Raw genomic sequence first — 16,342 nt, forward strand, 5'->3', positions numbered from 1 at the left:
TCCAGCCTGAGTGGTTGTTTATTCTTCCTTTATTGTCCTCTCAAAAGTGATAAAACTGACACATTCTTACTATAATCTCCCCAAGAAAAATTTGAAGAGAGGAATCGTTCTTTTAATGGCTCCACCAAATCATAGCAGTCTAACTGGCAAGGGAGAGACACTCTCTCTCTCCTAGGTTGGGACTCTGGGGCCTGTAGCTGTGCCTCTGGGTTTGTAGAGGACGCTCCTATTTGCTAAAAGAAGGACAAGGCAACGATTTGCAGAGAGGACCAGAGATGAGAGACGTGCTTGTGGTCCTGTCCACGTCATGTTCTCCATTCCAGTCGCTAAAGTTTAAGATAACTTCAAGCAAGGAAGCTTCCCTAGTGTATGAGCTAATACATTGCTTTGTTGATGTTGGTTTCACTTAAGCTGGTGGGAGTTGGGCTCTTGTTACTTGCAACCAGGAATGTAGTGAGTATGTTGAGACACATTCTTCCCTGATCCAGGAGGAATCCCCTCTACTCCCCCCACTTCCACAGATGTCTCACAGACAAAAGCAACCACAAGAACGAGCACCTGCCACAGGCAGGCAAGCCACCCAGGCAAGCCACCCAGCCCTACTCCTGAGATAATTTCCAGGAGGATAGAGCCACACTCCTAAAGATGGCTCCCTCTTTTTTTTTTCCAAAGATTTTTATTTATCTGAGAGAGAGCTAGAAAGAGAGACCAAAAGCGGGGGGGGGTGGCAGGGGGGGGTCGTGGGAAGCAGACTCCCTGCTGAGCTGGGAGCTCAACCTGGGGCTCGATCCCAGGGCGCTGGGATCCAGGATCAGGACCTGAGTCCAAGGCAGACACTTAACCAACTGAGTCACCCAGACGCCCCGATGGTTCCCTCTTAAAGCCCCACCAGAGTCCTTGGAGATCCCCATCCAGGCTCTCTCCGTCCTCCCCCTTAGTCCAGTGCTGGGAAGGAAATGTCCTGGAGGTTGTGAAAGCAATCCAGAGAACCTAGGTCTGTCCTTCCTCCAAGCTGCTCTGGGAGCAAGCACAAAGTCACGCTCTGAACACAGAGGCACTCTCCACCTTCCGCATTCTGGCAAATTCTCCAGCGGTGATGCCAGCCACAGCCCCTCTTGAAGGCCTTAGAGTCCAGACCGCTCAAAAAGGAGGCGATATCTTACATTGTCCCACCACCAAGGCAAGGCTTCTCAAGCTGGGGGTTGTGCCATGTGTTGGTTAGCGAAATTGATTTAGAAGGTTATGACTTTTTAAGCGAAAGAGAATCGGTGTGTACACACAATAAGGGTAGGTAGTGTTGCATTAAACGTGTCCTTCACATAGGCACAAATACGCGTTAAGGCATACGTAGAAAATACACACGTGTGTGTCGTACTGCAATACAGGGTATCTTTTACACCCTGGGTCATAGTCACAAAAGTTCGAGGGTTTATCTCTCCCACGGTCCACCCTCATTCATTTCAATTCATCAGCTGTTCAGAGCAGGGATCGGTCAACTTTTTTGCCGAGGGTCTAAGACCAAATATTTTAGGCTTTATGGAGCATCTGGTCTCTGTTGTGATCACTCGGCTCTGCATGGAAGAGGTCATAGAGGATAGTTGCCTAAGTGCCAATAAAACTATTTACAAACACAGGCCACGGGCTGGGTTGGCCCTGGTTTGCCCACCTTCAATCTAGAGTCTCATTCCATGCCCGCTCCTGCTGTAGGTAAAGCCAAGCTGCTCTCTGCCCAAAAGTGCAGTCCGAACAGAAATGTAAACAGCTCTACTTTTTAAAGATATATTTCGTGAAAATTCGAATGCTATGAATTTGAAAGCATAGAATACATAAAAAATAGCAGTACTGTCTAGATTAATGTGCAAAATTTGAAATAATCTTTAAAAAAAAAAATCTTTCCTGAGCCTCATTTTCTCAGCCATGACATGGGATGGCATCAGTTCCTATTTTATAAGGCTCCGGAGAGGATTCCGGGGGGCCGGGTAACGTAAAGTGCTCAGCGTCACACATGGCAGGTGAGGTGCTCAGGAAATGTCAGCATATATTGGTAGCATTATCAGCGACTGACTGGCTGTTCTGGCCCAGACAGAAGGGAGTGTCTTGTGGGCATGACGCTGGCCGGCCCTGACACATCAGAACCATCTGTGGGAGCAACAGTCTCAGAGCCCTTCGTGGAACACTAGACTTGGCCGTGCTGCCCTCCGTCTCTGGCTCACTTTCTCGGGGCTGTGTTGCAGGAGGATTTTGATAAAAGATCCAAACCGGGGCCCACTCAGAACCTTCTGCAACAATGGGTATGTTCTCCACCCGCGCCGTCCGATTCGGCAACCGCTGACGCGTTTGGCCACTGAATCCTGGCTGGGTGCAGCTGAGGAAACACTGTACGTTTTATTTATGTTTATTCATTTAAATGTAAATCATGGCACACCGTTTAGTGGTTACTATAGTGGACTATTCCTGAAATCCTTCTAAAATCTAATTAATTATGGTGCCGCTCCTGATATCTGAGGCCGGAACATTCCTTGTAGATGGATGTGTCTGACGAATCATATGGTTCAGAGGATTCTTAGCCTCTGTCTTTTCCCTGCCAGTGGCAGCAATAGACTGGGACAACCAGAAATAGCCCTAGGCACTCCCCAAACGTCTAGGGGAGCCACATAGTGCTGTCCGCTGAATGAGGACCGCTGGCCAGGTAGCAACCCGCCGGCAGGCACAGTCCATCTCTGCTCACAAAGTTGGCGTCATCGTGACTTCTCCGGGGATTAGGAAGGTGTGGGTCCGGGCTGAAGGCTCCCCCACACGCGGAGCTCACTGGCTCTTTCTGGCGTGCACTTTCTGGTGGAGCGCCAGGGACGAGAGCCGCCTGAAGGCCCTTCTGCATTTGGGGCACGGGTGCAGCTTCCCCGTGGTGTGGATTTTGCGGTGATTGATGAGTGTGGAGCTGTCGGTGAAAGCTTTCCCACACTCAGAGCACACGTACGGCTTCTGGCCAGCGTGCATCCTCTGGTGTCTCTCGATGCTTGACTTACAGCGGAAGGCCTTCCCGCACCCCTCACACTGGTAGGTGTGAGTCTCTCTGTGGCCCTTCTGATGCTTGAGAAGGGCTGCCTTGCGCCGGAAGGTTCTCCCACACTCCTGGCACCGCTCAGAGGGCCCCAGCTGGTGAACCCTCCTGTGCTCCGACAGGTGGGAGCTATTTCGGAAGTACTTCCCACACTGGCCGCACTGGTAGGACTTCTCCTCCTGATGAATCCGATGGTGTTCAAAAAGATGCGAGTTGCATCTGAAGGCTTTCCCACACACTTTGCAGTGGTACGGCTTCTCCCCCGTGTGGATTCTCTTGTGCTCCGTCAAGGAGGAGCTGCGGCCAAAGGATTTGTCACACTCGCTGCACTGGTACGGCTTCTCCCCCGTGTGCACCCTCCGGTGACGAGTGAGCTTTGTGCTCTGCTTGAAGGTTTTCCCACACTCCTCACACTTGAAGGGCTTCTCTCCCGTGTGGGTTCTGTAGTGGCTGCTCAGCGTGGAACTGCTGTTGAAGGCTTTCCCACACTCCTTACACTTGTAGGGCCTCTCGCCGGTGTGAATCCTATAATGCGTGAAGAAGTAGGAGCTATGCCGGAAGGACTTCCCACATTCATCACATTTGTGGGGTTTCTCTCCTGTGTGGATCCGCTCGTGCTCGATGAGGTGGAGGGTCTGGTTGAAAGTTTTCCCACATTCTTTACATTTAAAGTGTGGCTTCCCCCGTTGGATTTTTGGACGATTCTGCTTTGGGAAGCCTGGCACCTGGCTTTTCCCATGAATATCTTTTTTTAGGGTCTTCTTTTCTGGAGGGGTGCTCCGTGATGTCGTTGCTGGTGGTGGATGGCTCAGGCATCTCTTCACAGCCGTGGACTCGTGGTTTTGCTCTGCAGGGAGAATTTTTTTGTCTGAGTCTGAAGCCAGGCTGGGGCCAGAATTTTGTGTGCTCCTCGGTGGCCTGTCCTCAGTTTCCAAAGTCCCTTCCTTCCTAGCATTCTTTTGGGCCATTTCCTTTGCCTTCCCCAGGGATGGCCTCGTAGAGATGTCTGGCTTTGGAAATGTCGTGTTCGGCGTAAGCTGTGTCTTCTTGTCTGAAAGGGATTCAGAATGTAAATCTCTCTCTCTTTTTTAGCGCCATTGTCTATCTTTGGTTGAAAATGTTTTTGTCTGAGTATAAAATACATACAAAGAACTCACAAATATAAATGTCTGAAGTGATTAGAATTCACATCACGCCAGCAAAAAAGAAAAAAAATGGTGATTATGGGAGGGGATGAAGGTATTCTCTAAACTTATTGCCATAATCATTTCATAATATATATACATACCACATTATCATGTTATGCACCTTAAGCCTATATGTTATATCACAATAAGCTCACACAACTCTATCCTAATAAGGCTGGAAAAAGAAAAGACAGCCAGTTCAAATGAGGTGGAAATAAAGAGGGAAAAAGAATCAATGAGAGAAGGAGCTGGCACAGAAAAGAGAAAAAAAGAGATCCTGTATCAGAATAATTACTTAGAGATATAATTCAAGCAACACTCCAGAAATAAATCAAGAGCTCATCTCTGGATTGAAGGGACAGTGATACAGAATGTTCCATACTAAATGCAACTGGATTATAAGCTGTTTATAGTCCATGAACCCTGTGCGAGTTGGAAGCACGGTCAGTTCTCAATGTTCCCTTATCACTAAAATGATGTGTTTCTATCTGTAAGTAAGAGGAATAAAATTTTTTGGTGAGAATTCACAACGTGAGCACATTCACGAGTACAGTGTCAAGATTAAGATCAAGAAACAGAACCCTAGAAGCACCGTCCCTGACGCAAGCCCTCAGCCCACTCCCTCCAGTGACCCTCTCCCTTTCGAAAAATCAAGACCCTGCCTTCCAATAGTGTAGAATGGCTTTGGCTCTTTTTGTACATTATGCAAATGCAACCTTTGAGCGTACATCCTTTCGTGCCTGGCTTCTTTCTTTCACTCAACTCTTCTATGAGAGTCATCTGGATTGTTCCTTGTAGTCCCAAGTCGTTCATCCGCCTTGCTTATAGGGTTCCACAGCACGACTATGCCACAATGTGTTTAACTATTTCATTGTTGATAGGCATTTAGGGAGGCCCCACTTTGGGACTATTAAGAACTGAGTTGCTATTAACATCCCGTGCTCAGTGGGGAGTCTGGGTCTCCCTCTCCCTCTGCCTGCTGGTCCCCCTGCTCGTGCTCTCGCTCTCTGTCAAATGAGTAAAATCTTAAAAAAAAAATTGAAACTGCAGAGGTGACGCTGGAATGAGGACAAGGCTTACTGTTATTATTATTCTTTTTAATGAAAACACCTGGTTACTATTTGGGATTCTTTTCTTTTTTTAAGATTTTATTTATTTATTTGACAGAGGGAGAGAGAGCACAAGGTGGGGGCGGAGCGGGGGAAGCAGAGGGAGAGGGAGAAGCAGACTCCCAGGTGAGCAGGGGGCCACATACAGGCTTCAATCCCAAGACCCTGAGATCATGACCCCAGCTGAACACAGACGCCTAACTGACTGAGCCCCCCTGGCGCCCCTCTATTTGGGATTCTTACTAAATTCATGTATTGTCTTTATTTTTAAAGATCTGTTTATTTATGTTAGAGAGAGAGTGCTCAAGAGCACACAGAGGGGAGGGGCCATGGGGGAAGGAGAGAGAAACTCTAAGCAGACTCCACATTCAGCGTGGGGCCCGATCCCAGGACCAGTGACCATGACCTGAGCAAAACCAAAAGTCAGTTGCTTAACCGACTGAGCCACCCAGGCGCCCCTTAAATCCATGTATTTTCTTAAAGGAAAAGCTCTCTCACTATTCTCCTATATTCTCCAGGTTCAGACGCTGATGGGGGATAGTTGTGCTGCCCCAGAAACATGCTGTTTTCTCCAAGTCAACGGAGGGCTACTCAGCAGTGACGAACTTAAGGACTTAAGTCGCGTGCCAGACCAGTCTTCACCGAAGAACTGCTGTAAACATCTTTCTAACCATGAACACATCGATGCACACATACAAGGAGGAAAGTGAACAGGTGCTCGCTGAAGCAGTCGGGAAGAGCACTGGGGAGGGGACCACTGGAAGAACAGCCAGCCAGTGCAAAGGCCCTGAGTTAGGGTGTCAGTGGCTTGGCAGCCCGGCTCTGATACAGAGGATGTGGCCGAGGAGAGCTGGAATGAGATCCCAAGAGGCCGGAGGAATGGAAAAGCATTTCTGGAAGCAACATGCCCTGCCAGGCTTCTCCCTTCTCCTCATAGCCCTCAGCGTGCTGGGACTTCGGGGAGAGTTCCCTGTGGAGACTGCCATGGCGTCTCCTCCTACTCACCAGTGGACACGGGGCTCTCGCTGACTCCAGCACTGCTGTGCTGGGACTCTTGAGGGACGTCTCTCTCCTTGACACAGGGCTCATCTCCTTGCTCTAACCTGGTGATCAGCTTGGGTTTGAAGAACCGGTACCCTGCTTCAGAGAAGGGGAGAAGTGCTAGAGGCCTCCCAGGCCGCCATTCCAGGCCGAGTTTGCACAGAAAGAAGTGTGTTTATGTTCTGCTCCCAGCTCCAGAACGCTGGTTTTCCCCTACCTCCACCACACCACACACAGAGCAATTCTCTCCAGCACTGCTGGGATCCTACAAGTCAGCTCAATTCTGACACCATCTACCTGGAGGTAGGGGTGCATCCCACGGTGGAGGGTTTAGTCCCACGAGACTGACCAACCCCCAGTTCAGACACCAATCACAAATCCAAGTCGTCACCTGTGCCTCTGACTGACAGGCTATGGGTTGGAGGTTGCAACGACCCTCTTCTTGGGCTTGCTGAATTTGCTAGACCAGCTCACGGAACTCCAAGAAACATTTTACCCACTAGATCACCAGTTTATTATAAAAGGATATAACTCGGAACAACAGGTGGAAGAGATGTATAGCGCCAGGTCTGGAGAAAGGGTGTGGGGCGTCTGTGCCCTCAGATGCCACCCCTCCTCCACAGATCCCCACTTGCTCACCAGTCTGGAAGGTCTGCAAACACTGTCCTTTGGGGGGTTTGTGGGGGCTTAATTACACAGACACAATTGATTAAATCATTGGCCATTGGTGACTGATTCAGCCTCCAGTCTCTTCCCCCTCCCTGGAGGTCAGGGGGTGAGACTGAAAGTTGGTTCCCCTGGCAACCAGCCCTCCTCCTGAGGTGTTTCCCCAACGTCACCTCATTAACATAACAAATGACACCTTCATTCCTCTCACTAGCTAAGACATTCAAAGGTATTGGGAGTTCTGTTCTAGAAACAGGAGGGAGACCAAACAGGTGTTTCTCACCATGAATCACAAAATCGCAATAACACGGACCTCGGAAGAAGCACAGGGCCACCGCCTCGCCAGCCTCTCCCTCCCCACCGCACCAGCACGAAGGTCTACGTGGGGTCCCCCCGAGGTTCCCGGAGAGCGCAGCCCACCCTCAGAGAGCACGACAGCCAGTCCCCCTCTCCCCGTTGCACCGGCCACTGCGATTGGCTCAGCGGCGGTCACGTGACCAAAGCCAGCTCCAATCGGAGCAAAAATCAGACTTTTGGCGGGAACACCCGGTCCCAAAGGGTCTACCATTTGGGTCGCGAGGGAATTATGACGCTGGTGCCTCTGCGCTGCCTGCGGCTGTCTCGAGACCGCAAAAGCAGAGCCAGCCTTAGAAGGAAGCCGATATCACCAAACCTTGGTGCGTGAGGCCAGTCCTAGGGTGGAGCTCATCCAAGTCCTCCAAACTGTGGGGACCTTGTCCTTACCCAAGGAGGCCAGGTTCCCATAGTTCTCCAGCATCACCTCTTTATACAGGTCCTTCTGGGCGGGCTTCAGCAGCTGCCATTCCTTCTGGGTGAAGTACATGGCCACATCCCTGAAGATCACAGGTTCCTGTAACCCAAACCCCCATTCGTATTCACCCAGGGCCTGGTCCTGCACTTGGCCCAGGACAGTGGGTGGAAAGCCAACAGAAGTTGGGGACGTGTTCAGAGTTCTGTGCTGTGTCAGCGTGTAGATAAGGCCTGGGCTCCTTCACCCTGCCCCACATCCACACACTTTGCTACGTGGCTGTGCTGTGCGCTCCTGTTCGCTTGGCCATGGAACTTGCTGCGGCCAGTGGGGTGTCGGCCAAGTGTGAGAGAAGCCTGAAAAATGCTTATGCAATCAGCGCTGACTTCTCTCTTGGGCCTCCACCGCCTCCAGGAGGGAAGCTCTGCCCAGGCTAGCCTCTGGGGGATGAAAGACAGTAGAGCAGTGCCAAGTCACCCCAGTCCTCTGAGCAAAGCCACCTCAGGCAAGCTGACAAGGCAGAGTCCATCCACCAGGCACATGAAGGACCCTAGCAACACCCCCAGAGGCACACAGCCAAACCCTTATTGCTATGTGCCCCTGACCTTCCATGGGGGTGGTGTTCACACAGCATTATTGTACACACTCAGCGTGTTCATGGGTTTCGTGAAGGGGTGAAGGAAGGGAGGCTATGAATGTTGGAAGCGGCCCTTTCACTCACCAGTTGTACAGTCACCTGGGAATCTGTTTCCAATGAGGTAGATCGATACCTTGATGGTTAAGAGCACAGGCTCCAGGGCCAGGCTCCCTGGGTTCAAATCTTGACTACTTAGGATCTGTGTGACCTTAGGCAAGTGATGTGAACTCTGTGCCCTCATTCTCTTAAAAATGGGAATTATACAGTACCATGTCCTGGAGCTGTGAGGATTAGGTGGATGAAAATAGGTAAAGAAATTAGCTCTGTGCCTTGTACATGCTCAGTGCTCAAGAAATGTCAATTAATCTAGGGCACCTGGGTGGCTCAATGGGTTAAACCTCTGCCTTTGTCCTGGGTCATGACCTCGGCATCGGGCTCTCTGCTCAGCAGGGAGCCTGCTTCCCCCTTTCTCTCTGCCTGCCTCTCTGTACGTGTGATCTCTGTCTGTCAAATAAATAAATAAAATCTTTAAAAAAAAAAGAAATGTCAATTATTCTAAATATTTGTTTAGAACGGGAGAGGATTCTAGTCAATGTGATAGATTAACAAAGCAGAAAAGGTCAGTGCTGGACACAATACCCATTTTCCTTTGCTGTAATAATGGAAGCTACAGGTGAGCCCCTGCTTGCACAGGCCAAAGACTACATTCCCCAGCATCCCTTGCAGTGGGGCAGCCATGTGACTACACTCTGGCCAATGAGGTGCGAGCAGAAGAGCCGCGTGTGTCTTCTGTGCTTTGGCCTTTGAGACTAAGCACCTGTTCCACTTGTGGTGCCCCGGAATGTGGACCGGCCACGCAGGGCCGAGTCGCCCTCCTGGGCTGTCCACACACACTGTCACCGGGGGGAATAAGTAATGTCATCTGAGCGAAGCAGCCGTATTTTGGGATGTCGTATTATAGCAACCAGACCTATGTGGCTGGGGAGATCCAGCCCCGGGGCAGGCAGAGGTGTGGAGGGTGACAGGTGCAGAGGGGCGCAGGAGCACAGGTGCAGAAGGCGCAGGTGCAGAAGGGCGCAGGGGCCTTGGCCGCAGAGAACGCCCGGCAGGCCGGGAGGAAGCGCCCCAGCGCGCATTTCCCGAAACGCTAGGAAAGGCTGGAAAGGGAAGGCCCTGCAGAGCGTTGCCACGGTGTACAAGGAGGAGCCGAAGCAAAGGGAGCGGCTGGAACGGGAGAGAGCAGAGCAGACAGGGAACGGTGTTTGCTCCCGGAGTGGGGTCCGCGCCCCTCAGTGTGCGGGCCGGGCAGGGGGCTGGGCCGCCCGCCTGGCCGCACGCCGGCTGGGGACTTGCCTTCCGGCGCCTCAGTCTCCGCATCTGTAAAATGGGAAGAATACAGAGTAGTGCTGCCTCCTGGCGGCGAGTGTGAGCATTCGACGGGACAGTCCAAGAACAGAATCCGAAACCGCGCAGAGCGCTTTAGTAAAGAAAGGGCTGGAACCTCAGCTGCTCAACTCTGGCCTCAGCTGGTTTCTTCAAACTGTCTGCTTTCATAGAAATGTAAACTGCTTTTCCAACGGGAAGCATCCCACCCCCCCCCACCTCCTCCCCACCCCCAACCCCTGCACAGGGCTGTGACCTCTAGCACTTTGCTCCTCTTTGGGATTAACGTCATGGCCCCATTTCATCCTCACAAGGTAGCCTCCGTGCTTTCTGCATTCTACAGACGAGGAAACAGGGCAGGAAAGCACCAGTAACTTGCCCACTCGTTATGATCAGACACAGGGGTGGGAGGGGCTATGGGGGCATCAAGTTGAGATGACAACGTACCCTTCTTTGGGGGGGGGGTCAGGAATCTGCCATCATTCATGTTACAAACCCTTACAGGTCAGATGCTGTCTGAAAACAGCACAGATATGAGTTCATTTACTCTTCAGAATAACCCCTGGATGGCCCATGGTCAACATAGTAGCCCCATTTTACAGATGAGGAAACTGCAGTGGGCCTGGATTGTTCAGGAACAGACCCGGGTCCCACAGCCGTGAATGGCTGAGGGGGGATTTGAATCCACAGTCAGACTCCAGAGCTTTCGCCCTGGGCTGTTCCAGGCTGGCATTCGCAGCCATGAGGCACAAAAGGGCCATGGGGATGGCACCCCACATGTGATGCCCCTTTCTTTGCAAAAGCACCCCTTCCCTCATCCGGGGTTTCTTGGCTCTGCAGAGTGAGCTCGTCTGGGGGCCAGATCATTCCTTGTTGTGGCTTGCAGGCTGTTGAGCAGTGTCCCTGGCCTCTACCCACCCCTCCTGTGCTGACACCCAAACACGGTTTCAGCCACTGTCAGTGTCCCCTGGGGGACGAACGGCCTCTGGCTGAGAATCATTGTCTTGTCCCAGCCTGCTGTTCTCATGGTTGTATCACACAGTGATAACTACTCTGAAGAAAATTAAGCAAGTCATGACATTAGGGAGTGATGAGGAGGAAGTGAGCAGGGAGGCTTCCTGGAGGAGGCAACATTCCAGCCGGGGTAGAAATTAGGAAAGAGAAGAAGGAAGGATAGAAACCCAGGAAAACCATCCCCTATGGGATGGGGCCATATCCTTTTGGGGTGGGGGGGAAGGGGAACCCTGCCATGCGAGGGTCTCTGCCAGCCAGAGAGAGTGGCAAATGCACCTGACCTCTCTGAACTGAGGGGCCCTCTGGTCAAATGGAGAAGGCTTACCGTGCTCCAGGTGGGCCGGAATCTGACTGGTAGTCTTCCCCTCTTTTTGGAGAGGTTCTCTGAAGTAGGAGCAGGGCTCTGAGAAGGCAGATCTGGCAAGGAAGAAGAAGTAATGAGGTCATCCTGTCCTCTGTGGGTAGGGAAGCTCAATAAAATCCCAGTAATGAAACCCACAAGAGATGGATGAAGACTTGCTGTGTGCCATGCCGTCTTCTAACTACTGTACAGGTATCACCTTATTTGGTTTTTCATAATAATGCTACAAGATAGTTACTATCATCATCCCACTTTACAGATGAGGACATGGGCACAGAGAGGTTAAGACACTCACTCAAGGTTGTGCAGGGGTGCCCTAAGACATGCATTAAACTGTATCCCAAAGCTCAACGGGGAACAGGCAGGAAATGTCAGTGAGTGAAGTGGCTGGGGTAAGACAATGGCACCAGAGTCTGTGATGGACTATATGACACCCAGGATCTCAACTGCTCCCATCTGAGAGAGGCAAAGAGGCAAAGAGACCAAGACCAAATCAATACACTTGAAAATACCAGAGAGTGACAGACATCATGACCAAAATGAGCTAGGTTGGAATGAAGGCAGATCCCTGGATGCTGCTTTAGTTAGGACAGTCAGGGCTGGCTTCTCTGAGGAGCTAAGACTTTGTTTCGACCTTCATTTTGAGAAGGAGATGGCCAAGTGAGCATATGAAGGAAGAGCGTTCTTGAGCAGGGAAACAGCATGAACAAAGGTCCTGAGGTAGAATGTTAAAGGTGAAGCTAGGAGGCCAGGGGTGGCCGGAGCCCATAGAACTGGAGTGGGGGGAGATGGGAGTGGTGAAGTCAGGCCAGCAGGGTCCAGTCCCTCAGGGCCACTGGGGCCCCTGTATAGAATTTGTATCATTCTCCAGCTTGAGAGCTCTGACAGGACCTGATCCCCATTTTTTGGTAAGATGCCTTGGCCTGCTGAACAGGGAACAGTCTGGAGGAGGCAAGAGTGGAAGCCAGGAGACCACTTGGCACAGAGAGACAGTAGTTTGTAGCTTCTTCCTGGATCAGAGTACGTGGGTAATTCCCTGAGGATATGGGGGAAAGTGGTTTCTTAGATTTTAAGACACAGCATCCCAACTCATCTGGTTCGTCTGGCTGATCTGTCAGTGAACAATCGCATTCCCGAGCACTTTTACCAGCGAAAGGAAATCACACATTCGTGCAAAAACCTCTGCTCGCGATAGCCAGCAACTGGAAACAACCCAGGTATCCCTCCAGAAGTAGAGCCATGTCACGGAACCCCACTGAGCAATAAGGTGGGATGAAGCGTGGGTTCCCACAACAGCCCAGATGGCTTTCCGGGGCACCGTGCCCAGTGGGAAGGAGCAAATCTCAGAAGGTCACCAGCTACACCGTTCTACTAACACAAGGTTCTCAAAATGAGAGAATCACAGAGATGGGGACGATTTGTCGTAGCCAGGGGCCCATCTCCAGGGTAAACCTTCCCACCATCGCTGGGCCCTAGAGGCCTGCCCTCCCGCCCCCCCTCCCCAGTTTTCCACCCTGTGTTTCTCTTACCGCCTTTGTCAGATGGCTGGGTCTTCACCTCCATGGTCCCCTCCCTCCACAGTGCTGAGAGGCAGGACCCTGTGAGGTGCAGGACTCTGCTAGGGGCAGAGACCAGAGCAGTTAGGGTGTGGGCCATGGTGACGGGGGCCCTAGTTCTAGTCCCAGCACCAGGGAAGCTGTGTGGTCTTGGGCAGGTGACGCCACCTCCCTACCATTCTGTGTCCTCAACTGTGGAGAAGAGGTGTTAGCCACACTTTCCTCATAGAGTCACCTTCAAGGCCAACTGGGTAGTTTATGGACAGCGCTTGCCATGGTGCCCAGCAAGGCCAAGGCCAGGGCTCGTGGGGCCCTGACGGGGAAGCTTGGTTACGCAGGCATACAGCAGGCCTCTGGTGCCGGGCATACAGCAGGCACTCAATACATGTGGCTCATGGCCAGCCCTGGTGTTGCTGTCTTTCTGGCCCTGAAAGCTGTAAGTCAGCCTGACATTTCAGAGCTGGACCTTGCCTCGCTTGGTGAGCGCTTATACCCTCCTTCCTGGGACTGTGGTGAGGACCAGTCCACAGGAGCCTGCACCACAGCCCGAGGGGGGAGGCCCGCTCTGCCACAGCGCTGCTGGGGAGGGCCAGCCCTGGGATCCAGGGATCTGGGCACCCTGGTCTAACCCAGGCAGGAAGGCCCACCAGTGAGGCAGGACTGCAGGCTAGTCTGTCCGGCGGGTGGAGTGGGGCTTCCAGTCTGGTGGACACTGGCTGTGAAATCTCCAGGATCAGGATGGCCATAGGTACTAACAACAAGCACACAGCAACCTGACACTTGAATTTGAGATACACTTGAATTTGAGATAAAAAATTGAATAATTTTTAGTGTAAGTATGTCTCAAACACTGCACGGGATACGCCTATATTAAAAACTTTTCTTTTTACTTACTTATTTGAATAAATTCTTTTCTCTTTTTTTAAAGAAGTAAGTTCTGTGCGCAACATGGGGCTGCGACCTCTGAGATCTGGAGTCGCAGGCTCAAGGAACTGAGCCACCCAGGCGCCCCCCTGAGTCAATTATTTTTAAGTATAACGTGGCAAGTTCCATGCAATAGTTGGAACATATTTATACTAAAATGTAATGCACATTTATGTGAAATTCAAATTTAAGTGGGTGTCCTATAGTTTTTAGGGGCGTCCTATTTGTTAACCGGCAACACACAATTTGGGAGTTTTTAGCTCCCTTGCTCCTTCAGCTTTGCCCGCCATAAAAATGAGGCCATTAAATGATGATATATGCAAACTGTGTGTGATTAAAATCTTGTCCGGCAATGATGCCCAAATGCCTCCTGAGGAGCTCCCTGCTTCTCCACTTCCCCCAAACTCCCCTCAGGACTGCCCCCCGCCCAGTTTTTCCATGCTGCAGCAGGCCAAGTCACTAACATATCCTCCTGACCCCCCATCTGACTGTTCTAGCAACCCAGAGCTAACCTGGATGTCGCTGCCTCCCCCATCAAACTAGCATGCCTCAAGTCTGACCATCCTGCCTCCCACATGGACCTGTGCTCCCCAGCATGTCCTGGAGAGAGTCCCCAGAGGAGCAGTTCCAGCATCGTCTTTTGCTTCATTTTTCTCCCCAACAATGACAGGAGGAACTCTGAGACCCAGGGGCTCAGAAAGACCCGAAAATGACAGTGGTTCTGGGGGCTAGTGCCTGGTCCTCAGCCTGGCTCTGAGGCACGAGGGCCACACCAGTGGAGTTTGGGCATCAGAGTGCCCCGTGTCCCCGAGGCCCGGATGGCTCACGGCCAGTGTGTAGCCTGTGGGAGCCTCCTCCCAGACCCAGGGTGGCAGGGCAGCGGGAGCCTGCGACAGCAGGGTGCCCCTGGGCGCTTCGCCCCAGCACCCCCGGAGCACGGCGGTCACGGGGAAGCGACAGCCACGGGCTGTCCTCTCTGCCTGGAGTCTAAACCAGCAAGGACTTCCTCCAGGGCAGCCAGCCCGCGGGGCACGGGCTGGGTCCGCTCGCCCTGAGTGTCTCCTTGGAGCCCGCGCGGGCGGCTCGGGAGATGCCCAGGGACCGCCCCACGAAAGAGCGCGGGAACCAACAAACTTCCGCGATCAAACAGGTAGAAACACACAAACCCACTTTGGAGTACACACTCGCACAAGCACACACGCACACTCACCCGGTCCCACAGATACAGATGAACACACTCACACACACCCCTATTTAAACAAGACACACTCAAATACACACACCCCGCAGCTCACACAGGCTCAGATGCACACGAGCCCACTCAACGGCGGACACTGAGAGCCGCACAAACGCCCACAGCGGCAGCCACACTTACACAAGCACACAGTCTTCACCTGTGTGTTCCCCCACACGAGTTCACACAACCACACAGGTGCAGACACATGAGACACATCGGAAGGCACCCACAAACTCGTGCCAGCAGGCACAAGGTCCCACGCACGATCACACACAGAGCTAGGCACACAACCAAACCTAGCCACACCCAGGAGTCAGACACGAGCTCACACACAGATACAGTCTCACAACTGCACAAAAAGTCATGACCCACCAGGATTCACAGACACCCAAGCCCACACATTCGGCCACACTCACCGGCGGACTCAGGGTGACACAAACTCACACCCTCCCGCGGAGAAGACGCCAGCTACCCCCACTCGGACTGCCCCAGGGGAGGCAGCTGCAGTGGGACACACTCAGATGCCCGCAGCCGCCTGCCCCGCCCGCGGTCGGAGAGATGCGGAGCCGCGCGCTGCGGGGTCCCGCAGGAGCTCCCGCGCTGGGACGGACGCCGCTCCACACGTGGCCACCCGCCCTGAGTCGGGGCCTCGCGCGCGGGCACCCCCACAGCCACGCGCCCTCCCTCGCACACTCACCTGCGCGGAGCGGATCGCGACCTCGGAGCCCCCACCCCCAAACACCCGCCGTCGTCCGCGGTCCGGCGGTACTGGAAGGTTGGACCTGACCGCTCCTCGCCTGCTAAGCGCGCAGTCCAGCCACCCGGCTTCCTCTGGCAGACCCCGAGCCCCCCAGACCCACACACGCTCCCTTCCCGTAGCTCCCCGGCCGTCTCCCGCCGCAAACTCACCGCCCCGCGCACAGCCCGCGGTCTCCCGGAGCTGAATGAGGCTGAGCGGAATTCAAACCCCGTCCCAAGTGCGCGCTAGCGCCGCCCGCCAAACTACCAGTCCCAGAAGTCCCCGCGCCTCGCCGCTCCCGCAGCTCTGTGTCCGCTAAGGAGCCCAAGCCAGGGTGGGGGCGCGAGGACCGCTGGGAAATGTAGTCCCGAGACCGATGGGGGCGGCGCCGGGCGCTCCGCGCTTCAGGGGCGGTGGTGGCGGGGAGGTGGCAGGATGTCCCATTCCTCCCACCAGGCAGAGGGAAAGGTCTGGGATCCCGCAGAGGGAAGGAGCTTTCGAGTAAGAGTGGACTTCACGCTCTGCAGTCCTCCCTTTTACCTGGCAGTAGTGGTCCGTAGTGACCCCACCTCAAAATTTCCAGCATCCTTTCTCAGCCGCTGGAGGCCAAGATTCACTCAATGAGAAGGAAATCAAACAAACAGACAAAACTCTACAT

The 16,342-nt window shown here is 53.0% G+C and overlaps 2 protein-coding genes across 3 annotated transcripts in view; one reads left to right on the forward strand and one right to left on the reverse strand.

Annotated features, from left to right (window-relative positions):
- Window positions 1-16,342, forward strand: part of LOC116861115 (zinc finger protein 264-like) — a 315,410-nt gene that overhangs the window by 45,302 nt on the left and 253,766 nt on the right. The gene's annotated exons all lie outside the window — the stretch shown is intronic.
- LOC116861155 (zinc finger protein 501-like) lies at window positions 2,727-15,886 on the reverse strand. Of its 2 annotated transcripts, XM_032847668.1 has the most exons (6): window positions 15,855-15,886; window positions 12,758-12,843; window positions 11,193-11,284; window positions 7,809-7,935; window positions 6,363-6,494; window positions 2,727-4,112 (listed from the first exon to the last, which is right to left on the reverse strand). In XM_032847668.1, exons 2-6 carry the CDS (start codon window positions 12,789-12,791, stop codon window positions 2,806-2,808), a joined length of 1,692 nt encoding a protein of 563 aa, XP_032703559.1. In that variant the 5' UTR covers window positions 12,792-12,843; window positions 15,855-15,886; the 3' UTR covers window positions 2,727-2,805. The 2 variants fall into 2 exon arrangements, with proteins under 2 accessions (XP_032703559.1, XP_032703560.1); XM_032847669.1 differs by lacking the exons at window positions 11,193-11,284; window positions 12,758-12,843; window positions 15,855-15,886 and having other exon boundaries at window positions 6,363-6,497; window positions 7,809-8,036.

The sequence above is a fragment of the Lontra canadensis genome, unplaced genomic scaffold, assembly GCF_010015895.1.
Source record: "Lontra canadensis isolate GAN:19392208 unplaced genomic scaffold, GSC_riverotter_1.0 scaffold191, whole genome shotgun sequence".
Classification (NCBI taxonomy): domain Eukaryota; kingdom Metazoa; phylum Chordata; class Mammalia; order Carnivora; family Mustelidae; genus Lontra; species Lontra canadensis.